The following is a 27,392-nucleotide window of genomic DNA, read 5'->3' as shown; positions in this document are numbered from 1 at the left end:
CAGATTAAAGGCATGCACCACAACCAAGAGGCAAGATTTCCTATTTCTAAAAACATCATTACTCAAAAAAATCCCTTGCTGTCATACATGGAATTATATGTATTTGCATATACACACATGTCTACACATGAAATAAATGTGTTAATGGATTGTATTATATATACATATATTATACATATATTTTGAATAAAACATGACAAAGTCATTTATTGAGTCTTTGTTTTAGGGTTTTTGTTGCTGTTATCATGAGCTAACATTTGACATTTGGAAGTACTTTACACTCTCTGAACAGAAAACCAAATTTCTTTTGCTGCTGGGACTTCCTTGGAGAAAGGGAAATCCTTGCTTAATATGTGAACCTAGAAACAGACTGACTTTGTTCCAGAGCAGGGAACTGGGCTCCTACTAAGCACCTCTGTCTGAGTCTGTAGCACCTGTTACCTAAGTAGCTGTGTGCTGGCTTTTCCTCCACAACTTTGATTCTTCTTGCTCCAGCAGGGATCACCAGCACTTCCACATAACCTGTAAGAGTCAGAAAAACATGCAATGAATCTGCGGTTCTTATAAAACTCTTCTCCTGATTGAATTGTCCTGCATGCCTTTGGTTTTAGTTACTGCTACCATATTTCAAAGGCTGTGGAGGGAAAATGCTTCCTTATAAAGCTGCTATGATTTCAGGTGATGTTTCTTGGAAAGACTGATCACAGAGCTCTACTGAGAAGGTAAGAAGGCGATTGGACTTCATGAAGCACTGTGAGCAAACGAAGAAGCCCAATGGCACAGCCTCTGTAGACACAGTAGGACAAACTACAATCATCCCAGGGAATTTTGCCCTGGGAATTCTTCAAGATAAACAAAGCAGAGAAAATCAAACATTGAAGACACCACAGCTGGCCTGGAACAGTCCCTGGAGTGGCTGAGTGCAGCAAAAGAGAACAAGATTTCATGAGAGATTAGGATTAGACAGTGGAGGGCTGGGTGGTGGTGGCGCACTCCTTTAATCCCAGCAGAGGATTGGGAGGCAGAGGCAGGCAGATCTCTGTGAGTTCGAGGCCAGCCTGGGTTACAGAGTGAGTTCCAGGAAAGGCTCCAAAGCTACACAGAGAAACCCTGTCTCCAACCCACGGCGCCCCCACAAAGGATTAGACAGTGGAGCTGGAGAGAAGTAAGTGAGGTGTAGGGCCCCAGGGAGAGGCCTGATGTCACCTCTACAGGTGTCACAAAGCTAAACAAAAGGCAAAACTGAATGTCCTCAGGGAATATCCGAGCCCTGGTCATGGATGGGATACTTGATGTAAAGTCAACCAAGTGGAATAAAATGAGACAATACACAGGAAAAGAAGGAAGTGAGGTTCCACTTAGGCAGGAATAGTGATAAAGAAGCCTAGATTTAGCTTAATAGTTTTTCTAAAATTAACATTCCTTTTTTTTTTTAACATTCTGTGCAAATTCACGGATCTAACGGAAATCTGACTTGAGGTTTTAAAAAGGCAAAGAGATAATTTCAAAGTTTTCTCCTGTCTATTAATTATTGTAATTCTTAAATATTTAGTCATTTGGCCTAAATAAAAACTAATGTGTAGTCCAACTAGTAGCAAAGATAAAATAAAAGCATGTGGCGTGCGTGCGTGCTTGTGTGTGTGCGTGTGCGTGTGTGTGTGTGTGTGTGTGTGTGTGTGTGTGTGTGTGTGTACATGCACCTACATGCATAGGTCAGAGGTTGACCTCATGTGTCTTCCTCAGCCACTCTTTACCTTATTATTTTGAGATTGGGTCATTTGTTAAACCTGAACTTCACTGATCCAGCAAGACTGGCTGGCCAGCAAGCCCCAGAGATCCCCTTGTCTGCTTTCCCCTGCACTGTGATTTCGAATGCTAAAGGCCCTGCCTGGCTTTTTTTTTTTTTTTTCTTCATACATGTTAAGGATTTGAACTCCAGTCCTCAAGCTTGTATGTTGAGCAATTTACCAAGTAAAACATCTCCCCAGTTCCTGGGCACGTGACTTTTCAAAAATCAAGTCTTTTATCCAAGACCCTGATTATCTCATTACTCACTGAATTTCTCATTTTCAGTAACAGCCAATTGCTTGTAGCAGCTCCACGTGGAAAGCAGTGACGTCATGTCACACAAACAAAAGAGCAATGACAAAAGACACGAGGTTGGTGGGTATTGTGCATAGAAATGATGTAGGGTGGACAGTTGAGGTGGGAGTTATATAAATTGTAAAAATTAGGTTAAAATATAACATGGAACACTCTGGTTAATTCTGTGTTCGAGAATATAAAGTAGAGTTTTAAAGCTGCTCCCCTTTTCTGATTCCACATTGCTTAGCAATTCACTGCTATTCTTTCTTTGAAAGTGTGCACACACGACTCACATTTGAAAACACTAGCATCATCCAGAGCAGAGAACAAACCATACAAGTCAAGGGAAATTTCTCCAAAAGACATAAGTGGACAAGTTGTCTTAGGTGAATGTCCATAGGAAGAAAAAGGATTTGTTTTCTGTACATAATGAAGAACGTGAGGAAAGTGGTGGCATTAGTAGCTCTTGAATAACTTAATCTAATGGAATGAGAGGATGGAAAAGTCTAAACCTGTTTTGGAGAGTTTAAATAAGTACCAAAGGGAACAAATAGATCGCTTTGGATCTGCTAAAATTGGTGAGGGACTTTAACAGAATCTGCTTTGGAGACACTTCATCCAGCAGACGAATTCATGAAGGACAGTGACTGGAGACAAAGGACGAATATCAGGAATGGTCAAGACTAAGAAATAAATCCAGAAGATGTTATAATAAAAAAAATTCTGAAGTTAAAGATTGGTTGAAACTTTGGACACAAATAACAGACACATGGCATAATGGGGTCATCGTGTACACCAGGGAATCAAAAGGGAATGATCTAGTTTGGTGAGAACTTGCTAAATTCAGCCATTTATATTGAACAAAATACTGCAATATTCCAGTACACACACCCAGTGTGAGCTCTAAAGCATCCAGAACTCCAGGAAAAGCCAGGTTATTACTGATGGACCTTTGAAGACACCCCTGCACATGCAGCAAGCAATTTAAGCAATAAGTCAAACTGCCCTTAGAGAAAAAAAAATGAAAAGGAAGGAAAGTCAAGAAAATGAATTTGGTGATAGTTTTTAAGAACACAAGTCTGAAAAGAACTATGCTTAAGAAGGGAGTGATCTGGTTGACCGTGGTATCTCCATCTTAAGAGATGGTAGCCAACCATGTTAGAGCTCTAAATATGAAAGGAGACCTCAGACAGCTTGAATTTAAACATGAATAGGATTATATGATAAATCAGAGCAAAAGTAGTCTCTAAAATCATGGTTGTATACTGAAAAAATCCTCAATTGCATTGGCCAGTTATACTGATTCCCAGGAAGAGTTGGGGAAACATACTAAAAATAAAAACATGAAGGTAGAAAGCTATGACAGGGGTATTTTCAGTACATAAGGCATTTGGGTACATTTGAGAATGTATTCTTTTAAAAGAATGCAATAATGACTAAGATATAGCTTAGAAGTTGGACATGAAGCCATTGAATCTTGATTCTTTCTCTGGACAGTGAGCATCACGCACAGAAGGCTTCTATTGTAACACCAAAGGCTGCAATCTTATCAGCATCCTAAAAGGCCAGCAGCAATCACCATCTTCAGGGCACTGGTAGCAGATTCACAGGTGGTATGTTTTTAAGAGGTTCTTTATGCTAGTCACCATTATTATTACCTCAGACAAATTGCTGTATTTAGCCATGATGAGAGTATAGAAAACGTATTTTGAATTTCAGACTTTAGAGTTTGAGATTACTTACTGGTAGCCAACTGGAAATTCATATGCAAATATTCACTTCTGTAAACAATTCTAAAATTTAGAACACTTTAAGTTGCCACAATTTTCGATGAGGCAACCTGCATCCTGCATTGGACTGTCACAATTTGTCATCTCACTCTCCATTTCCTGCTGTGATGTGCTGTTCCTATTCTACAAAATGAGGTAGAGGAGACCACGACCCGCCCCCCCCAACTCCTGTAGGAACCAAGCAATCAATTCAAAACTCCAAGAGCACACTTTCGAAATCCAAACAAGCATGTTCATTTTCTTATACCAGGAACCACACACTTGACATCCATTTTCTTCTTATTGTTAACCAGGTGCACATCACTTCTCAAGAGGCCAAACACTCAAGCTACCATTCATTCCTTTAAGAAACTATTGCTGGGCTAGGCAAGTCCCAACGAAAGATGCAATAAATGTATTTTCTAGCTCCAACAGAAATGATTTAGCAAACACTGCATAGAGCAAGGGGACTGGACACACCCACACGCATCTGCACATGGTTACTCACACAGCATCTACAGTGTGCATGGCCAACTGGGTAAAAAGGCTACAGATTCCTTAAGAAATTCTAGTAAGTCTATTAACTGTAGGGATAAGGGAGTCTTGAGAGAAATGAAGGCAACATTGCTAAAAATCACAAGTAGATGGAGCTTGTGATAGAATTAAGAACTTGGGCAGCTTAAAAAAAACCACATAAATTCCTAAGTAATGTAATGCTTCAATATTTTTTAATGCGTCAGTATTAAGTAAATAGATAGTGACTGATTGATAGTAATTGAAAATGGGGTGATGGACAGAAATAGCCATAGTACTTTTCCTCATTGAGTTTGAAATGTAATGGGAAAAGGAATCCAAATAAATGTAAAATTCCCAGTTGTTCAGAAGTACACACTACATGAAGAACCGTCACAAGCAACTCTCTGAGGTACACCACATGAAAAACTATGGCAAGAATCATTAAAAGAGTCACAAAGGATAGGAGGCAAGGCCTTTTCAGATCATAACATTTAACCTGAGAGCTGTTCATCTAGCAAAAGAAAGAGGAGGTAGATAGACCACATTTGCAAAAGTGTGTTGCTGTGAGAAAAAAGTCAGCTTTGCAACTATTAGAAACTTATTACCTTAAATTAGAAAAGGATGGAAGCTACTTGGGAGGTGACCCTGGGGAGAACACAGGGACAGCATATGCAGAGATATTCCTAATAGTTTAGGTATCAGTAATTTATATAACAGATCTTAATATGGCATTGAAACAAAAAGGGCTTGAGAGTAAATAACAGGAAAAAAATCTATCTATGTAGATAGAATGAATGAAAAGGGTCATGAAATTTTCAGTGGTATTTCTGGGGTCACGAAATTTTCAGTGGTATTTCTGGGGTGCAATGAGGCATTATTACCACCAAATAAAGAACTCAAAGTTCAGCATGCACCAGTATTCTCCAGAGCACGGGTCACATGTGTACCAACTGTGCAAATGTTCTTTAAAAACACAATACTATCTTTCCTCGGTCTTTAAGATCATAGTTGAATTTCTGTATGGTAAAAACTTCCCCTGTCTCAACTGTGGCTAGAGTGGGCAGGTTAAGCACATCAACATCTTTGGGCTGAAGAGTTGAGACTTTGTTTCAGCTAAGTGCATCTTGTCTCTCCTAAATGAGTGCTGGAAGATTCAGTTGCTTATCTTATTCTGTTAGGGCACAGCAAAACAAACAACTACATTTAACAACTCACAAAGGTTCATCTGACTTTCTTTCCAAAATGACTCACTTGAAATGACTTCAGTTTTCCTTGATTGCCCAACATAAACTGATTGTTCTACACAATATAACTAATTCCTATTTTATCAACAGAAATTTTATTTTTTAACTAGAGAATTTAATTTAAATGCTAATGCAAGCGCATAATAGTCATGAAATGGAGGCTGGAGAGATGATTGAGAACTTAAGAGTACTTGCTTGCTGTTACAAGGGACCCAAGTTTTGATCCCAGCACTGTGATTTTTTATTTGTGCATGCTAACAAAGCTTATCTGAGGATCAGAGAAAAAAGCCAGTCACTATATTAAACATAGAGGTCAGGCAGTGGTAGCACTCACCTTTAATCCTAGCATTTGGGAGGCACAGATTCATCCAGATCTCTGTGAGTTCAAGGCCACACTGGGAATAGAGCCAGAGGTGGTGGCACACACCTTTAATCCCAGCACTAGTTAACCATAGTGGTTTGGAGGTCTGTACAAACAGACAGGAAGTGATAGAGCTAGGTGGAAAGAGAAAGTGATGTAGCTGGGCAGAGAGAGGAAGTAAGATGGCAGGGCACAGAAAGGTATATAGGCATGAGTATACAGGAAGTAGCTCTCTGGAGGCTGAGGAGTTGGTAAAGTGAGGTTAGCTGTGGCTTTTTCTATTTCTCTGATCTTTCAGTTTTCACATCAATATCTGGCTCCAGGTTTTCTATTAATAAGATCCTTTAAGATTTGTGTTACACAGCACCCTTTTCAGAAAGCTAACAACTGCCTGTAACTCCAGCTCCATGCAATCAAACACCCTCTGTTGGCACCCCTCACACATGTGGCATACACAGAAACATACACACAGATGCATACTTACACCTAAATAAATAATAAAATGCATCTTTTAAAAAGAAAATAGTCATAAATGATGGCCCAACAGATAACATGTCCAGGAATGGAGTTGATGAAGCACAGAAAAATATATGCTTTTTCTGAGTAAGCTTAAAGAACTTTATATGTAGTGATGTGTATGTGTTTATACATACATATATGTATATAAGTGTGTATATATGTGTTTATGTATATATTTATATGCATCTGTGTGTACATATGTGTATGTATAAAATACTTGTGGGCCATTAGAATTCGGTGGAGATACTATCCCTTTCTGTGGTGAGAAACTTGAAACTCACACTGCGTAGATCACTTATGTTCATTCCACCTGCACGTCTCCCGAGTGTAGCATTTACAGAAGAGAAAAGAACACAGTAGGGGGCTCTTGTTATTAATGTTCTTGGAAATTTCCCCCATGTTCTACCACTCCTGTTCTGATTTCTACCATGTTATATTACTCTTCCAGATTACAGCTTTCAAAAAATTTCCCCTTAAAATTTAGTAAAAGCATTATCAAAAAGGGAATGGAAAGCTGAAACCCTGAATACTAATATTCTCAATGGTTGTTTCAAGCTGTTGCAAATCACTATTTTTGTTAGACATGCTTTTCGTTGGCTAATAAGCATTTTAGAAGCCTGGTAACATAAGCTGATGCAAATTAGATTACTTTCTTCCTGCTCTAACTTCTAGAATGCACAACACATGACTTCATGTTTTCATTATTGAGAAATAAGCATGTCCAAGTTCCTGCCTCACAGCACACATATTGTATGTCATCACAAAAATCACTGGAAATGTGTTCAATAGAATGAGAACTGTGATCTCTAAATCCAATTTAGTCTAATTTTTTTCCACAAAGACACTACATTTTATTAAGTATGAAAAAATGAAGAACAGTTACCTGCCCCTCTGGTGTGATTAAAATCTCCTTTAATGACTTTGCATGATTTTCCATTGCCATTGCATACACCACAATGATCTTCCCTGGCAAGAGACCCCAATAAGCCATCACAGCCAGCTTTCTGTAAGAAAAGAAGGGCATACATCAAAAGTTGAAGTCCTCTCCTGGGCCTGCAGCCCTGGCTGTAAAGAATCATGTCCAGTTCTGTGCACCTCCCCCCCCCCCCTGCCCAGGTAGCAACCTCTACAACACTGCTTGAGGACTCGGGGTCCTATGCACCTCCCTCAGGTAGTGACCCTCTACCCTGCTACTAATGCTGCACCAGAAGCCCAGTTAAAGAGTTCTATAAGAGCTTCTCCAGGTAACATTCCCTACACACACACACACACACACACACACACACACACACACACACACACACACACCTGGCCCCGGCTTCCTGAGGACCACCAGTAGAACCCTGTGAGCCTTCCACAGATTTCTGGGAATCTTCAGCGAGAACCTGATCATTGCATGTAAGGTTGGCTCCTGTGCTCAGAAGTTGCACCAGCCTTAGCTGGGCGAGGACCATTTCTGATACTCTACATGCACATCAATACTGAGTGGGCCAAAGGCTGAAAGCTAAATATCAACCAGTTGGTCTAAAATCTGACAGATTTGAATAACAGCAAATAGAGATTCAAATGTCCACTTTACCAAAGTTGGGACAGATATCTCTAACAAAACACATTAGCAATGATGTAACTTCAGGTACCTAGGTCCCACAACAAAATCACAAAAACAAATATCCAAGAAAGTATACTCTCTCCAAAAATTAGTACTCTAATATTAATGTTCCCTCAGAAAAGTAACTGATACACAAGACAATTATTTCAAAACAGCAGTTATGAATATGTTCAGAAATGCCAAGAGGATATTAATAAATGTCAGAATGAAGACCATGAAAATAAAAACACTCAATAAAAGGAGGAAAACAATTCAATATATGGAAATATGTTTTAGAAATGGGATACTGGTTATAAATAAAGCCCAAATAAAAAAAGCTTAAATGAAAATTTCAGTAAGCCAAATAAAAAAATCAGAAGAAAGTATTATCAATAGAATGGATCAAAGGGAAGAGGGAATATTGGGTTTGAAGACAAGGTAGAGGAATTGGATCACTTGATCAAGGAAAATGATAAATCAAAAAATATCCAGTAACAGAGCATGCATTAAGTATGGGACACTAAATGAATCATAGGTATATATATAAAAGATAAAACCCTTGTCACAGGCCCAGAAGCTATTTTTAACAAAATCATAGGAGAAAATTCCCAGTCTAAGGAAAGAGATGTTTATCAAGATGAGGAACACAGAACACCAAATAGACAGGACCAGAAAAGAAACTCCCCATGTCACTTAGTAATCAAAACACTGAATGAATGGAACAAAGAAAGGGTCTTGAAAGCTGCCAAAAAGGCTAAGTCATTGAAAAAAGCAGGCTCAACAGGGTAACAACATGTGCTCATTAGAGTTTTTAAGAAACTGAAGGGACTTGGACCATTATTCTCCAAGTTTTTAAAGATTCCAGACTCTAACACAGTCTACTATGGCCATAGTACCGATAATAATCAAAGGATTAAGAAAAAGGTTATATGGTAAAGGCAGTTTAAAAGTGTGACAACAGATCCCATACTAGTGAGGAAACTGAAAGGAATACTTTGGACTGAAGAAGGGAATAAGCATGTCCAAGAGATGGTAGTGAAAAGATAACATTATGTGGTAGTATTCTAATTGTACTGAAATGTGATTTTGATTGTATGTTAATAAATAAAGTTGCCTGGGGGTCAGAGCTATTAGAGCCATAGCAAGAGTGTGGCGGTGGTGGCACACGCCTTTAATCCCAGCACTTGGTAGAAGAGCTAGGTAGATCTCTGTGTGTTCAGGGATACAGCCAGCATTGGAGACATATGCCTTTAAGACATGGGGGGCTGTACATACAGACAGTGACGAGGCAGTCACATGTTTGGGTTTACAACCAATGAGAAGGCAGAACAAAAGACTATGAAAAGACATACACACAGGAAGTAGCTCTCTTTCGGAGAGCTAGGACCACCGCAGGAGGAAGGGTGAGATTTTAGCTCTGAGCTCTGACCTCTCGGTTTTCTCTTTTACATTGGTTCTGTGTTTCTTATTTTAATAAGATGGTTGGTTACATCTACAACATTAGATAAGTGATAAACAAAGAAAGTCTGAAGAAAATAAACACTATAAAATCAACAAAATGACAAAAATAAGTATGTAACTTTTAATAATAACTTCGAGTGTCAATGGTCTCAATGTTCCTTTCAAAAGACACAGGTTATAGAAAGAATTCAAGAAATTAGATATAAAAAACCAAATAATCCAATTCAAAACTGGGGTACAGATCAAAACAGAGAATTTTCAATATAGGAAACTCAAAGGCTGAAAAACACTTAAAGAAATGTTCAACATCCTTAGCCATCAGGGAAATGCAAATCAAATTTCAAATTTCAAATCAAATGAAATCAGATTTCATTTTACACCTGTCAGAATGGCAAGGATTAATAATACAAGTGAAGACTCATGCTGGTGAGGATGTGGAAAAAGGGGAACATTCCTCCATTGCTGATGGGAGTGGCCTACTTGTACAGCCACTGAGGAAATCAATATGGTAGTTCCTCAAAAAAAAAAAATCTGGAGTTGATCTAAGACACACTATCCCACTTCTGGGCATATACCCAAAGGACACTCAGTCCTACCACGAGGACACTTGCTCAACTGTGTTAATTGTGGCTTTAGTCATAATATTCTGGAACTGGAAACAACCTAAATGCCCTTCAAGCAAAGAATGGACACAGAAAATGTGCTATATTTACACAATGGAGTATTACTTAGCCGTTCAAAAAATGACATCAAGAAATTTGCAGGCAAATGGAAAAAAAATACTGAGTGAAGTAACCCAGGCTGAGAAAGAAAAATATAGCATGTATCCATTTATCACTGGATATTAACCATTAAGTAAATGATAATTAAGCTATAACCCATAGACTCAGTGAGGTAAGGTAAAGAGGAGAGGTCTAGGAGGATGCATGGATCTCCCTGGGAGGGGCACATAGAACAGATTTTAGGGTTGGACTGGGTGTGAGTGAGAATAGGAACAGGAAGATTGGGTGGGCAGGGGAAGGGGAGATAGAGTAGAAGGAGAAAATGGGGGTGATAAAGCTGAAATTGAGGGCCATTTGAAGGATGATATGAAAACCTAGTGCAGTGGAAACTTTCTAAAATATATGTGGGTGATCATAATTCAGGGACCTAATGAGCTCTCCTAATAATGGGGTATACTGAGTCTCACTGGCTATCTCTTTTCACCAAATGAGGCTTCCACTAGCTGGACTGGGTTGCATTCAATTGAGCTGTCAGCCAAAGGATCCCAAAGAAATCCCCCCAAAACCCAAGCTGTTGCAAAGACAGAAGGTTGCTCTCCACAAACTGACAATGGGGCTCCATTGCCAAAGACAACACCAGCACAACTCATTGAATGTGGAGGTGCCTATATAGAGCCTTCTCCCCAACATACTAGTGTCTGATGTATGAAGAAACTTTGCAGAGGGGAAGTGTAAACACCAACCCAGTCACAAAACTCTTGATCTACAATCTGTCCTGCCTACAAAATATGCTAGGACAACAGTGGCACAGAACTTTGGGAGTAGCCAAACAATGTCTGACTTGACATGAGGCCCACTCTATGAGAAGGGACTCACATCCAGCACTACATGGGTAACCAAGAACCAGAGACTAGAAAGCCCAGAGACCTAGGGTAAAACCAAACACTACTGGTCTAAAAAAAAAAAAGAAAAGAAAAGAAAGAAAGAAAATACAAGTATCAATAAAATGACTCCTAATTATATTTTGCTGTACTCATAGATCACTGGCTCATTCAGTCATCACCAGAGAAGCTTCCTTTGGCAACAGATGAGAACAGCTGCAGAGAGCCACAGCCAAAAACTATGCAGAGAGATTCTAAATGGAAGGTTAAAAGTGTAGGAGCTAGAGGGGAAGAACAAGCCCCTCTGAATCAGCTAAGCAAGGCACATGTGAACTCAAAGAGACTAAAGCAGCAAGCACAGGACTTACATGGGTCTGTACCATCCTCTGTGTATGTATTACAGCTTTATTTTATTTTATTTTTGGTTTTTCGAGACAGGGTTTCTCTGTGTAGCTTTGCGCCTTTCCTGGAACTCCCTCTGTAGTCCAGGATGGCCTTGACCTCACAGAAATCCACCTGCCTCTGCCTCCTGAGTGCTGGGATTAAAGGTGTGTGCCACCACTGCCCGGCCTGTATTACAGCTTTTAGCCTACTATTTTATGGGACTCCTGGCTGTGAGAATAAGTGGGTCTCTAAATTCATGTGCCTGCTCTTGGGACTCTTTTCCTCTTGCTGGGCTAACATGTTCAACTTCAGTATGATAACTTTTGCTTTATCTTATTATATTTTATTTTTTCATGGTTGTTATCTCCTAGAAACCTTTTTTTTCTTCTTAATGAGAGACAGACACGGAATGGATCAGGAGGAGGGGGAGGGGAAGTGGGAGGAACTGGGAGGAGTAGAGGGAGGAGAAACTATAATTAGGATATATGGTGTCAGAAAGAATCTATTTGCAATAAAAAAACAACAACAACAACAAAAAAAAAAAAAAAAAAAAAACAAGAGCCATCACTGTTACCAAGGACCACACTTCTCACTAGAAACAGAAACCAACTTAGAGTGGAAGTATGGACAAAGGTTCTCTAAGAAAATGTAACCAGGAAACAAGAAGTAGTTGCTGTTCTAATAACTGAGAAAACAGACTTCGAAATTAAACTAATTAGAAGAGATGCCAGGTGGGACACAGATAACTTCCAGCTACAGCAGGAGGTTACTTTATACTGGAAAAAAAAAAAAAAGAACATTTCAGGAAGAAGACATGACAAACTTTCATGCACCAAACTTTATGAATCAAGTTCCTCTAAACATGATGCAACAGATTAACGCTAACACATTCATATGAGGTAACGCCAACACTCTACATTCACCAAAAGACAGATCATCTGGGGTGGGGGGACGTGAACAAAAGAGTGGCGGAGGTAAGGGATGTCATAGTTCAAATGGACCAAACAGACAGAACATTCCATCCACACACTAGAGAATATATGTTTATCTCAGTAGCTCACGGATCCTTCAACCCAACAGATCATATAGTGGAACATAAAAAAAAACTATCAACAAATATAGGGAATAAATAATTCTTTATATCTTATTTATTAACAGTAATAAAAAAAACCACAGAAAATATACAGTCATGGAGATTTATCGGCACTAGATGGATTATTAAAAAAATAAAAAGAGAAAGTTGAAACTTAGCTAGAGTAGGAAAAAATAAAAATAAAATGTGACATATTGAATTAAATCTACAGGGTACAACAAAGGCAGACCTATGAGGAAAGGTTACTGCTCTAAGTTCTTATATCAAAACCGAACAAACAACTCAGCGATGTACTGTAAAGCCTTGGAAAAATAAAATCCAAACAAACACCCAAAACAGTAAACAGAGAGAAATCATCAAGATCAAAGCAGAAATTAATGAAAAAAAAATACAATCACTTAAAGGAAGATCTGGTTCCTTGAGAAGATAAACAAGTTTGACAAAACCTTAGCCAGATTAACAAAAAGAAAGAAGACTCAAATTAATAAAATTAGAGATGCAAAAGGAGATATTACAACAGACACCATTGAAATCCAGAGGATGGGAATGACATGCTTCCAAAACCTCCATTCCACAAAACTGGAAAGTATAAAGAAATTGAGGAGTTTCTTAATGCCTCTGACATGCCGAAGTAATCCAGGAAGACATAAATATTTAAATAAATCCATCATGAATAACAAGGTTGAGTCTGCAATAAAAATCCTCCAAACCCAAACCAGCCCAGGCGTAGGTGGATTTATTGCAGAGTTCTAGCAGACCTTTAAGGAAGAACTAAAGCTGATGTTTCTCAGACTGTTCCATAAAATAGAAGAGGAAAGGCTGCTTCCAAATTCTTTTCACGAAGCCAGCATTACACTAACTCCTAAAACATCTACAGTTGATAAACATGCTCAGAAAAAAGCAGCAGGATGAAAAATTATACAGAAAACAGGCAGCCATAGATATACCTCAGACAATATCTTGAATTAAATCTAACCATGGAAGTGAAAGGCCTATAAAGCGAATACTTTAGGACTACGAGGAAAGAGATTGAGGCATACACCAGAAGTATGCATCATGGATTGGTAGGATCAGTATTGGGACAGTGGTCACGCTACCAAAGGCAATCTATAAATTCAATACAGTCTCCACCAAAATCCCAATGCAGTTCACGGATCTTAAAAACACAACCTTAAAATTTATATGAAAACACAAAAGTCCTAGAATAGACAGACAAATCCAAAGAATGAAAATACCGCTGTGAGGTATTACAACCCCCAATTTCAAGTTATAATACAGAGCCATAGCAATAAAAAGACCATGGAGTTACCATTAAACAGATGCATTGAACAAGGGAATAAAACTGATTACCCATATATAATTCACACACCTATAGAGACCTGATTTTTACAGAGGCCAAAAATACACATTGAAGAGAAGACAGTAGCCTTCAACAAATGGCTCCTGTCCAACTGGATAGCTCCATGTAGAAGAAAGTAATTAAGTCCTATCTTTCACTCTGTACCAAACTCAACTGTAAGTGGACCAGCACTCTCAATGTAATTCCTGATGCTTTAGTATGTTAGAGGAGAAGTTGGTGAATACACTTGAATTTATACGCACAGGTAAGGACTTTCTGGACAGGACCCTGGTAACCTAAGTATTAAGATTAACAATCTTAATACTTAGTAAATGGGTCCTCATGAAATACAAATTTCTATATGGCAAAGGACACAATCAATCAAATGAAGAGGCAGCCTAAAAAAATGGAAAATAACCAATTTTGTATATCCCAGCCATATATCCAGGAGTGGGGTAGAGTCTAGAATAAATAAAGGACTTAAAATATAAAGTTGAATACTAAGAAAACTAAACAACAGTTCTCAAATGGCTGAGGTACAACATCAGGAAAATGCAAGTGAAAACTACTTTGAGATTTCATCTTACTCCAGCCAGAATAGCCAAGATCATAAAAACAAATGACAATGAATGCTGGCTTGGATGTGTAGAAGGGGAAACCTTACTCACTGTTAGCAGAAGTGCAAACATGTACAGCCACTACGGAACTCAGTGTGGAAATTCCTCAAAAGGCTAGACTAGCTCGATCGTATAGTTCAACGATACCACTTTTGGGTGTAATCCAAAGGACTCTCTATCCCACTACAGAAACGCTTGATCATCCATGTTCAGTGCTGATCTATGTACAATATTCAGGAAGTGAAGACAGTTCTGAAGTCCATACACTGATGAGTGGTATAATAACAGTGTGGTACATTTACCCAATGGAACATCACTTCACTACAAAGAACAAAAATGAAATTATGGATGTTGCAGGGAAAGGAAGGGAGCCGCAAAGATTCTGAGTGAGGAACAACCACACCCAGAGACGCAAACTTCACCTGTTCTCTCTCAAATGAGGGTGCTGGCTTGGAGTCTTTAGAAACATGTTTTTAAATTGAAGTGGCCAGGACAACTAGTAAGGGACAATGAGGGGACGAGCTTACAAGGGAACAAAGAGAGGAAAACTCAGTTGTCATGAACAGGGAATATAAAACAGTGGGCAAGACAGGTTAATGGGATGGGACAAAGGAGGGCATGTTTGAGGAGTAACAATATGGAGGGAGAGAAGACCAGCACTAAAGACCTTCAAAAAAGCCGTGTAGAGACCCAGTGGCAGTAGAAAAGCTTCCTAAAACACACACTTCTGCCTATCTAAGAGGAGTCCAAGTGGAGTCACCCTATAACAGGGGAATACTGCTCTCCTGATGCTATAGCTATCTAATTAAAAAAAAAAAAAAGGCCCAGTGGCAGGTCTGAGTACGCTCTTTCCAAGATTTGGGTCACTTAGCCCCTCTAAACATTACAGTCTATTGCCATTTTTGAGTCACAGAACAGGTAAAAATCCAGCTGGTGTCCGCATGGGAGTGCTCTCTCTCCTCTCCAGCTTTCATGATGCTGGGAGGTGCTATGCATGGTACCAGGGAAGTCATCAACAGTTGTATCCAACTGGGAACCCTGAAAACTACAGTTCCAGTGTCCGGCAAAATGAAAACTTGGGTGCAATAGTGGCCAGTTTTTATGGGCATAAAGGATTAGGTTTTAAGGCCCACCCAGGGAAACGGAACTTATGTGTGTCATCCATGAACAGGGCCAAGAACCCATGGCTGGGTTATAGTCCTGAGGAGAGGACCTATCACTGTAACTATGGTAAATGGGCAGGGTGCTAAACTGCTCCCTAAGTTCTTATCTGTGTAACCACAGAATTGTGCATATCTCAGCCTTAACCAGAGACACTTCTTTTAACTGTAACAGATGGTGTAATAGGCCCATGCCACTCTCCCAAGACTTAGCAATCATGAGAGAAGAGGAGGTGGATAATTCCATTTAAAAAAGTGTTTCCAGGACATGCCAGGGCAGTTACACATACTAACTCATAGCAGCTATGAATGTATAAAATCAAGGAAGACAAAAATCCCAGCACAGGTGGCAGAGATGCTCATGAAGTTCCTCCGCTAGATGAAGAGCTATGAGCAACTGATAGATGATGCTCTATCTAGGGAGAAGTACTTTGCTTTAGGGAGGTTACTCATCGACCAGTGAATGACCCTACACCCATGCACATCCTGGCAGCACTAAGTGGGTGCAGTGAGTTTAAAATTGAACATAGGAGAACTATATAGAACAAATTTACTGGTCATTGTTCTACAAAGTAAATTTGCAGATCACTTCATGCATGTGTGTCTAGTGTGTTTGATTTGAGAACACGGTTTCCCAAGAGAAGCTGTGGCTTCAGTACAGTTACACTCAGTTAATTCATTTCTCTCCCATTTCTAGAAAACACATCAGAAATTGCCTCAAATAAAAATTGCAACAAACTAACTACCTCACTAACAAACTGAGCCATATTGCCCCTAAGGACACATTTACTTCCAGGAGCTGCTTGAACACACACACACACACACACACACACACACACACACACACACACACACACACACACGCATCTGAGGACAGAAAGGTCTCTTTTCTCAGCCTCTAAAATGACATCACTGGAAAGCCAGCCCATAAGAAGTCTTTGTGGGGTCAGCATTTTCCTGTGTCCAGTCTTCTCCCCGTGTTCACAGTGATCACCGAGATGTTTGACGTTGAACTTCCTGTTTACTAATCTTCCAGGGGAAGACAATCTGATACAGTATCAGAGTTATGAGGAGAAAATTTGCATTGTAGCCTTTGATATTTCCACTGGGCTATTCATGCTCCTTTGACAGATGATCTGTTTCTAAAGACTGATACAAAGGAGCTCACAAGTTCATGGTAAATGAACATTTTAAGAGCAAACCAATTACAAAAGCTACCATTAAAAATAGAGGCTGCCTTTGAAAATTGATTGAGTCTGTAATGTTGGTAAGTAATATGACAAGTATGACTGGTTTTTAATTTATTGTGACTCGTATCTCAGGATAGGAGAGAACCGGAAAACTGGAGTGTTTGACTCTTTGTTCTGGAATGTTCTGACAGGTAAGTGTTCCGACTTTAAGAATGAGATCTATGTCTATATCTTAAAATCACCAATTCTTTCAGCTGTCAATGGGATCTGTGGATCACTCAGTTCTCACTCATCCTTATACAGGTGGAGACATGGCATTTCAAGTTTAATTTGTCTTACTCACAATCCCAGAAATGCCTGAACCACCCAATTCTCCTGAACCTCAACCCAAAGCATTTCACCGCGTTATGAAGCTTCCCAGTGGACCCATGGTATCACTCCAGCACGTAGAGTTTCGCTTCAGGAATATCTTACCTGGCACCTGCCATTTGCACATATATCTAATCCCTGGTATCCACAAGAAGTTCCATCCATCACCTTTTCTGATAGAAGAACAGACTGTTCCTTTCCAACAGGAGAGCAAAACAAGGCACATGGTTTTTCTATACACAAAATAGATAAGAGAAGAATATTGACTCATCAATATTTTTTATCTTAAGCTCTATTTTTTCCACAATGATACTGCTATTATGGAAAATATAATTCAATGCTAATTGAGCAATATAACATTAAAATAGATTCATACTAGAGGTTTATTATATTAGATGACATGTTTTCCTTAGAAGCACCCAGTGCATATTAATCTCCACCTTTAGAAATCTGGTTTCAAATGATTTTCAGATGTGCATTTTCTGGCACAAAACTACAGAAAACAAAACAATTTCTCCTGAAATATATTTGGTCCATCCCAATTTTTGTCCATATCTTTTGGAATGACAGTTTCCTTACTCTAATCACACATCAGGATTCTACTCATTTGATTAATTTTATTCAGACACGAAGTTCTTTCAATGTCTCTCACTCATAAATCTTCGCATAATAACATTTAATTTTTACATGCATTTTCAAATACAAAATTACTAAAGCAGGAAAAACAACTGTCATCCGACTCTCTGTATTCTGCGGTTTCATGAACAACAAGCGAGATTGTGTGGGAACTTCCACCACGAGGCCCAAGTGCTGATGTTGTTAGGAGGACTCAATCCCTTCACTGCTTACTCAGACACCATGTCAGTGCGCTGGATGTCCAGGGTAGGAACCATTGATTCAGGGTGAGGAATCCCTGAGCCGCTCGCATTCTTCCTCCGTGCCTCGCCGAGCATGAAGCAGGGGGGTTGGATTTCAAAGACTCGCCTCTTAGACTCAAAAGTGGCATCGTGTTTTAAAACGTGTTTCTACTTTGAAGCCGGTTTATGGAGGATCTGTACTATTTGGTGACACCAAGGGTACAGATAATCAAATCTGAAACTTCAGCACAGCCTCCATGCTACATTACTGCTCTCCTGGCTCGACCCCAGTCAGCCCTTGACTGCTTATGAAACTTGTATAAATAGGGTGGAAAATAGTTTACAGCCCTTGACACGGCTCTTGTGTCTTCAGCAAAGTTCCACGTGTGCTGATGGTATTCTATAAATACCAAATCACAGCCAGAGGCATGGAACGGGGGATCACTTTGCAAAGAGAAGACAGACAGTTAAATGAGCCTTCAAAACCGAACATTTCAAACAGTTTTCACATGTGGCTTCTGAATGCCACTCTGAACAATTTGGGGGAGTTGGAATACGGCCTTTAATGTGCATGGTTTTGAAATTTTCCTTTAAGATGCCATTAGAAGCCACAGTAAAGCAGTTCAGTGTGCTCTCACACCTCAAAGCAAAGTGTGCTTCTTCGAGGACTGCTTACTGTGTCAGATCTTTGGACTTAAAAGCAGCTGCTACAACCACAGCCCTTCAAAAGCGGTAAATGTAATTCTCTTCCTAGGATTTTCACTGAAGACCGAAGCACCTCAGATACATGAGTTGAAAGGAGTGAGCCCTCGAGACAATCCCACTCATATTCCAAACAAGAAGTCTGAGGAAAAAAATCTCTGTATTTTTCCTTTTGTATCATATTGTCAATACAATCTCCATAATTTAACTTTACTATAGATGTCATAAATCTTTGATCTCACTCTTTCTTCCCGGAGAATACACTGGAGACTGTGGCACCAAGGTGATCCCTGAAGCATGCCAGTACTTGGCAAGCAGGTGACTTGATTTAAAGGGACAGCCCTCGCCCAAGGTGCACATTGCACATGGATTATCAGCAGAGCTTCAGCCTTCAGAGGGAATGAAGCTACACGAACACTGAAGCCACAAATCACTTTTGTTTATAACAAGGAATTGTCTCTACCTCAGTAAGATCCTATATCCAGATATCCTTCCACGGTTATGCATCATAAAAGAATAACAGATGTAACCACTATATTATAAGATAACATGTATTATCAAGAATTTGGATTTACAAAATCATATATTTCATTTTCTTCCCAGTGTGATATAAAGGGTAGTTATTGTGTATTTTATCAATCATACAGACTGATGAACTCAATGGATCCGTATTGAAAAGTGGTTAAAAATATGCAATTCAAAATCACAATAAAATATGGCCTCACCCTAGAGAAGGACCATTATCAGAAAGATAGCATATGTTGAACTGAATGTAGAGAAAAGGGAAATTTTGCACTTGGTTGCAGGTGTGTAGGAAGGATGCTTAGTAAAAACTTAAATGAACTTTCATATGATCCAGCATGCCAACTGTTAAGCATGTCGTGAAAGAAAACTAAGTCAGTGTGGAAAAGAGAGATTCAAAATCATTGTAGCAGTATTTACAATAATCAAGAAACGGAAATAAACTATGTATCAGTGTCTGGGTAGATAAGGACAATATGCTCTATAATGCTAAAAGTATGAAGTCCTGTCATTTTTCAGCACAATGGATAGAATTTAAGACTATCATGTTACGTGATATAATACAGGCAAGAAAGGTAAATATCACATGATCTCACTCATATTTGAACATGAAAGTTGATCTCAGAAGTTGAGCATAGAATGGTGATTACTAGAGTCTGGGGAGACAGAGGCACGATACATACGGAAAATCTGTCCAGTGGGTGCTAAGGAGTTCTGGTGTGCCGCCTGTCACAGACTGATTATGTGACAACAGAAAGTACTACACATTTTTTAGGGCAGGAGAAAAACAGTTGACAGTTTTAGCATAAAGAAATGGTAAATGTTTAAGGACATAAATATGTTTACTTTTCTTTGAGCATTGCACAATATTATAAAAATATTGATGGCACCATATAAAAAATGTACAATATTCTGTTATATGAATCATTTAAATATAAATTTAATTTTAAAGTGCTTATCTTTTGATTATATAAATAGCATAATTCACTGATGGTCAATATGATGATATAACTCAGGATTTCTTTCATTCATTATGATTTATTTATTTTAAATATTTTTATTTATTCTTGGTGTGTGTGTGTGTGTGTGTGTGTGTGTGTGTGTGTGTAAGGTGGAGAGCAGCATTTCAGAGTCTGTCTCTTCCTAAAACATGGGTTGCAGAGATCAAACTCAAGTCATAGGCTCTTGCCTAATAAGTCACCTTTACTGTGATTTCTTACAAGAATACATTGATGCTCATTTTGACTGATTTTCCTTTAATCTGAAGGAACCCTGTTCTGCTCACTTATTCCACATGAGGAAGTAGGTTTCAAATGAATGTACCTTTTATTAAATCCTTCAGCCAATTATAGGTGATGATGGTATCCTTCAGATAATCAAATAAGTGAATGGTCATATTAACTAAACCTTTACAATGAGAAGATATTGAAAATATGTACAAGTTTATGCAAGAAAAAATCATTAAAAGTTTGATATACACCAATTACTATACTTAGAACAGACATTAGAGGGAATAGAGATGATATAAAGTATGGTATTACATGATGCTTGTGGGATGCTTGGAAGGGATATATGGCCAATTTGGGTAATCAGGGAAATTCTCTCTTCCTACAGGATTCACATAAACTGAGTTTCCCTTCCCAAATCTCAAGGTTTCAAGGTAAATTAATAGTAAGTGAGATTAAAGCTTGAAAATGAAAATAATGCTAAGAAACTCCCTTGTCTAAGGGCTTGAAAATATGTAAACATTATATACTTGAAGATGATATGGAATCTGTTCTTGCTTCTACTGGGGACTGGAAAAAGCAATGATAGAGGTAAGTCAGGAAGAAGTTTAAGGGGGCAAGAAAAATCCTTAATAATCAGGTGGTTAAGTTTGTGTAGCTGAAACGGTGTTGTGTTCATTGAACTAGATCTCATAAAAGGAACAAGTGGGAACCCACAGGAAGGGTTAAGAAGGTCCAGGATGTCTAAGTAGAGATACCAAGCAATTCATTGGAGACATAAATTTGAAGCTCAAGGAAAAATCTAACCAAAGACATAATGGGATGAGTTATTCGCACATTTGAACTCTCGGTAATGATGGTCTGTCCAGGAAGAAGATAACGGTGCAAGTCGAGAGCATCTTTAATAGTCGGAAGGAGACAGTACTAGAGACATACTAGGGAAGTCAGGTTTCTGCTGGGTCATGAACTCCAAGACATACAAGTGTTCAGACAGGCGAGGGTTGGTCACTGGTTTGACATTTCAAGTAAAAATAGAACAGGAAATCACACACAAGCCTTAATTTTCATGAGACTCTTCCAGGACATTATAAATATTTGTGTTAGGGAAGTCCATATTGGAGGCAAGAAATCAAAAGATTGTAATGGGAGAATGTGGGTCCACATTTTAAGGTGACTGTGCACCAGAGGGAAGTTCTGTAAGGTTTTTGGTTGTTTTTTTTTGTTTTGTTTTGTTTTGTTTGGTGTGTGTGTGTGTGTGTGTGTGTGTGTGTGTGTGTGTGTGTGTGTGTAGGAGGGGAACTACATCTCTTTATGAACTGGGATTATAAGTCACCCAACACAGAGGGACTTAAATATAGAAAGAGAAAATCAAGCTGATCAAGAAGGTAACAGGAAAGGAGAAGAGGATGGTATCAGGGACACAGCTGGAGACTAGCCTTGGGAAGAGGAATTGGAATCCTGCTGCTTAGTAGGAACCAGATGAAACAAATGTCTGTGGACTGCCACTTTTGCCCACTGGCACACAAGTGCACATTTGGTCATCATGGGGAGTACTGTCATCCTAAACTAACAATGCAGCATGTGATTTTCTTGAAATTCTTATTTTTTAAAGTCATTAAAGATTTATCAGTTTGTAAAATAAGATAGTCTGCAAACAACCCATGTACTTCTCAGTTAGGATCCTCAAAGGCTGTACCTTGGTCATTGTAGTAAAACATATAGTAAAACCCAAGAGTTCACTGTTAACTGTGTGTGCTAGTCTGTGCTGTTTTATCCAATGCTTGGGTGCAAGGACCATTGCCACAGGCAGGCCACATTTCTCACCACCACTAACCCTAGTCCCTAGCACCATGTATTTTCCTTTCTGTAATTTTTGCCACTTCAAAATGCTATCTCCATGGATCACACTGTAACACATGGCCTTGTGTGCCTGCTATTTTTTTATTTGGCACAATGCCCTGCAATCCATCAGGTTTTATATCTTTCAGTAGTACTGGTTGCATAGTATTCCATCATTCAAGCATTCAACTTCGACATTGCTCATTGCATGTTCAGCTATTTTAGAGACTTCCAAACTTCCCTCCAGAGTGGCTGCTCAATTCAGCCATATCAGCAATGTTACATATCTCCACTTTCTTCTCATCTTTACCAGTATGTGATATGTTTATTATGTTTTTATTTTAGCTATCCAAATAGGTATATAGTCATGGCTCAAAATAATTTAAAAAATATACATGTTTATTCTTTTGGTTGTTATATGCCAGAAAAGTCAGGAAAAAAAACAAAGTCTACAAATAACTATTAGATGGTTTGTAGAAAAACACAAGTATTATTAAACAAACGGCATCCAGCTGGTGGCCATACCTTCATCGAAGACAGCTTGCCACTGAAGTGCATTCTTTGGGTACGAAGTTCTAACACTATAGGCCTGACATTGCCAGTCTCTGAATCCAGGCAAACCTGCAGGACAAGGTGGATTCTCACATATTCTGTATTGTTTTCTGGGGCCATTACAATCCCTTGCTTCAGAACCTAGCCTAGAAAAAGAGTACAGATAATAAATTTCACCCTTTCCCCACAAGTACCAACTTTTATAAGTGAAAACCATCACATTTATAAGATATAATCCTTTCTATTAAAATGTTTCTTTAAATGCATGGACATGCTAAATGACTGGGGAGAGGAGGACATTCATAGGCCTATTATATGAAAAAAAAACATTTTTTCAATGCTCAAATGATAAAACTGACTTTAGATTAAATAGAAAACGTAATTCAAGGGCAGAGCTCAGGACAAGTAAAGACCAGCTTTCCCATGTGTCGATTGGCTCTGAGGATTATAAAGCTCATATTTTTAGTAAATTCAGAAGATTTGCAGCTGCATATAACTGAATTGTGTCCTTGAAGACCATAAAGACAAACTGAGTCTTTATGAGACAAACTCACTCCCCTGTGCTCCCCACGGGGACAGTGGCATTTGAGCAAGAGGGCCTGTTAGGGACCCTCAGCTGTACCTGGGCCCAGCATGGCTCTCAGTTTGTTCTTTCTGTTTCTGTCTTTTTAACTTTTATCATCACCAAGTTGGCTCTCATCCTTTGCCTTTCTGAAGTCCCATCATCCTCTTGCCTTTCTTAGTTCCTTCAGCTGTTTACTTGACTTGTCTAATGTACCTCCTGCTCATTTAAGTACTTTTCGTTAGATTTACATGTGATTTTTTTTTTGTAGATTTCATTACTCATTTTTAGAAAGGCTGATCATTGTTTTCTGCTTAAAGGAGAGCTTTTATTTTATATAAGTAATTCGAGGCAGTAGTAGTACAGTTCTAACAGTTTCTTTCATTTTCCATTATGATTGACAGATGTAAAAAGCTTTGTATTTCAAAACTGATGACTAAATGCCCTCCCCCAAACCAGGAGCTGTGACTTTACCCAGGACACTTGCGCTCTCGACTGCTGACCCCAGAACTGCAGCTTCGGCTACAGGAACTCCACGTGCTCCATTCTCCAGCCAAGGGCTCAGGTGCAGGGGTCCTGCGGGTGCATTCTCCAGCCTTACACCACTATTCCAAAAGTCATGTCTTAGGTGAACAAATCAGGGCACAACTGAAAATCATTCACTGGTCTATACAGTCACTGAAATTAATGCAAGTCAGTTAGGTCTATGGCAGCCCAAGGGCCAAATATGAAGACTGCAACAGACAAGAGTTAGCCAGCCCTTGCAATATCAAGGCCCACTGGCTTGGTGCTGGTGTCATTAACAGTCATGGCATGAAAACAGTGCTCAAGATTGACTAGGACAGTGCAAAAAAAACCCTGTTCGGGGAGGGAGAAAGAGTAGAGAGAGTGGTTGTAAAAGCAGAAGGAAAAAAGCTAACACATTCTGTGAAACTAATTAAAATGGGGAAGACATAAATACCCCCCCCCACACACACACAAGAGAAAAACAGATTCCAAAGCAACCATGAATAAGTAGGGACAAACAGCAATAATCATCCTTCTGAAACTAGGTTGAAGCCAACATTTCAGCAAATGAGTTCCCACTAACACTATAGCATCTTCTCATTTGAATGGCAAGTTTGTTTGAAAGACCTGAGCACTAGGTTGTAGAATTCTGCATTTCACTTTCAAATTTTGTAGCTAATTTAATATCTTTAACTGGGAAGTGTTACCATGAGAACAAAGAAAGGCATGTGGTCTTCGTAATTTTTTTTTCTTTAAATTCATGTGTCTTTTTCATGAGTTAAACCAATAGCCATGAAAGGGGTTACTTTTATGGTTTTTGAGGAATGATATCATAGGTAGACCCAGTAGTTATCTCTATGGTTATTGAGGAATGATGGAATATGTGGACAAGACTTCTACAATTTCTCCTGAAAATCAATCACATAGATGATGGACACAGGAAACAGGTACAAGGCCACAACATCATACTGTGAATAACATGTTATAATGTTAGGACCATTTAGATTAGCAATTATAAGACAGCAAGGCTGGGAAAGTTGATCTTTCTGACCATGGGGATCTGCCACACTGAAAGGCATCAAGATTTGAAAAGGATTTTGAGAGAGATGCAGAAATACTGTGAGTCTCATCTTGCTCCTGTCCAAGGTGCAAAAGAAGCTTACACAGCATAAAGATTTTATGTTTTGCAGAAGTTCAGTGCGGCACAGAGCACAATGCAAAAGGATTTTTGTGGTTAACCATAGTAACCATAAAAGCTCATTAGGGGACATCTGTGGTTGGTATCTAAAATGAATTAAAAAAATTTTTAAAAAAGAAGCTTATTATGGGTATCATTATAGTAATGCTGTGAATGGATTTTCATAAACCAAAGTTCCATTCACTCAGAGGATTTTAATTAATGTCTTGATTTAAAATTATTTTGAGGATTTTTTAACTACTTTTAGAGGGAAGAATTGAGAAAACAACACTATATCATCTAGCTTACATCCAACTGACTTTTTATAAGCAAAATTAATCACTTTCTCTATATATTTTGTTACATCAAAATTTTAATTCAACCTCTTTTAGATTTAGTATGCGTTAAGTTCCATATTGAAAAACAAGGTGGGATGTGTCACTATTGTAAGTTTGCTAATAAATAAACTAGAGATTCATGGAAAGGTTCAATCTGAAATGTGAAAAAAAATACAGGAAAAATGGTCAATGTAGAAACTTATATATTACGTACTAGCTTTAAACACTCAATGTTATGGGAGCCATGGAAAAATCCCAGTATTAAAAACTGTCAGACTTGAGTTGGTCGCAGTGTTTGGCTTGCTCGGAGGGTGTTTCCTTTTCCCCGGGTGCATATCACAGACCCTTGCCCATTTAGCAGCAAGCTGGCACTGATGGGCTGGGCAAGAGTTCATAGAAGGCTGGAAGTCTTCTGGAAAGCACTGGGATTCGGTCTACATATAATTTAAACTAGATCACATCTGGCACATGAAGAAAAATGGAAACAGACATGCAAGCCAGCATGCACACAAAAACTGGTGATATTTAAAGAAACTGTAACATGCTATCTAAGGTTTGTCCCCTTGCGGACAACCAGGTCTCTGCACCAAGGAGACCTGCTTCTCCATCTTGTAGGTAGTGTTGTTTCTGTGTTACGGAAAGTGTTAATTTTGCTTAAATCATTATGCAATAAATTACTATATAAAGCTTTTCTAGTGATGCACTCCTTAAGTTTTGTAGCACCATATTTTTTATCATATGTCCGTTATTTTTTAACCTCAAGAAGTAAATGCTACTTATGCTTTAGACAGCAAAAAATTCTATTATCTACAAAATTAGTTTTATTTACAAAAATGTTAATACTATATAATTTCCATCATTTCTGTGGCAAGATATGCTCTAACATGTCTGGTTGTGTTCTGTGCCGCCAAATGATTATGTGGACCTGCATAGGAGGTTTACGAGAACAGAACTGGTGGAGGGGCAAGGAGATGTCAAAGTGGCAGGACCATCCTCTCAACACCCCCTCCGTACACACTGTGGAAACGGGGAGACAGGCAAGGCTGACAGCGGCCTTCTGCTCATACACCTGGTGGCTGTCATGGTGTGGAGGTCTTTATTATCTCCAGTAGTGAATGACCATAGCTTTTTCCAGTGTCTTAACTCAGGAAGATAAATGAGTAGACAATAATGAGTCCTTCAAGGTATCTAATTCAAAGTTGCTGTTTAAGCATTCTTTCCTCTTTTCATTCTGAGCAAATGCTGTGAATAAAAGAAAACCTGCCTACTTGCTGTTTAGTACAAAATACTTTATTAACTTGATGTTTTCTGCATTGTTAATCAAAATGCTACATATGGTCCAATGGTTATATCGTGAAAAAAGAAATGCTTCTTTTACCTTGTAAAATGGTATGTAAAACAGTATATAAACATCTACCTTCAAGATCATTTGACTAATAAAATTGTATAGGTAACAAACACCCTTAGTGGGAGTACACTTAATACCACTTAGTTCTTATCACCATGGCAAAAAATCTTAAAAATTTCCCAGCTTTGTTTCTTGTTTTGCATCATACCAAGCTAATAGCATTTAGTGTGAGCCTATGGCATTTAAAGACTAGCAGTAATGATGCCTCACTCAGCCTTGATGCAGGGGGGCGGAACTTGGACCTGCTCAACTTGATATGCCATGCTTTGTTGACTCCCATGGGAGGCCTTACCATTTCTGAGAAGTAGATGGTAGAGGGAGTAGAAAGGAGGGGAAGGGAGAATGGGAGGAGAGGAGGGAGAAGAAAATGTGGTTGGTATGTAAGATAAATAGAAAAAAATTTA

The 27,392-nt window shown here is 38.8% G+C and overlaps 1 protein-coding gene across 2 annotated transcripts in view; it reads right to left on the bottom strand.

The window, feature by feature from the left end:
• Adamts19 (ADAM metallopeptidase with thrombospondin type 1 motif 19) overlaps positions 1-27,392 on the bottom strand; it is a 201,833-nt gene that overhangs the window by 59,348 nt on the left and 115,093 nt on the right. For both annotated transcript variants that reach the window (XM_006983018.4, XM_076555293.1), the window contains 5 exons: positions 24,033-24,163; positions 22,970-23,142; positions 17,404-17,531; positions 7,378-7,498; positions 442-522 (listed from right to left, as the gene is read on the bottom strand). In XM_006983018.4, the coding sequence (XP_006983080.1) occupies positions 442-522; positions 7,378-7,498; positions 17,404-17,531; positions 22,970-23,142; positions 24,033-24,163 (634 nt within the window). The remainder of the gene's footprint in view (positions 1-441; positions 523-7,377; positions 7,499-17,403; positions 17,532-22,969; positions 23,143-24,032; positions 24,164-27,392) is intronic.

This window comes from Peromyscus maniculatus, chromosome 19 (genome assembly GCF_049852395.1).
Source record: "Peromyscus maniculatus bairdii isolate BWxNUB_F1_BW_parent chromosome 19, HU_Pman_BW_mat_3.1, whole genome shotgun sequence".
Taxonomy (NCBI): domain Eukaryota; kingdom Metazoa; phylum Chordata; class Mammalia; order Rodentia; family Cricetidae; genus Peromyscus; species Peromyscus maniculatus.
Note: the sequence above shows the minus strand (reverse complement) of the source record. Positions and strands in the feature narration are given on the sequence as shown.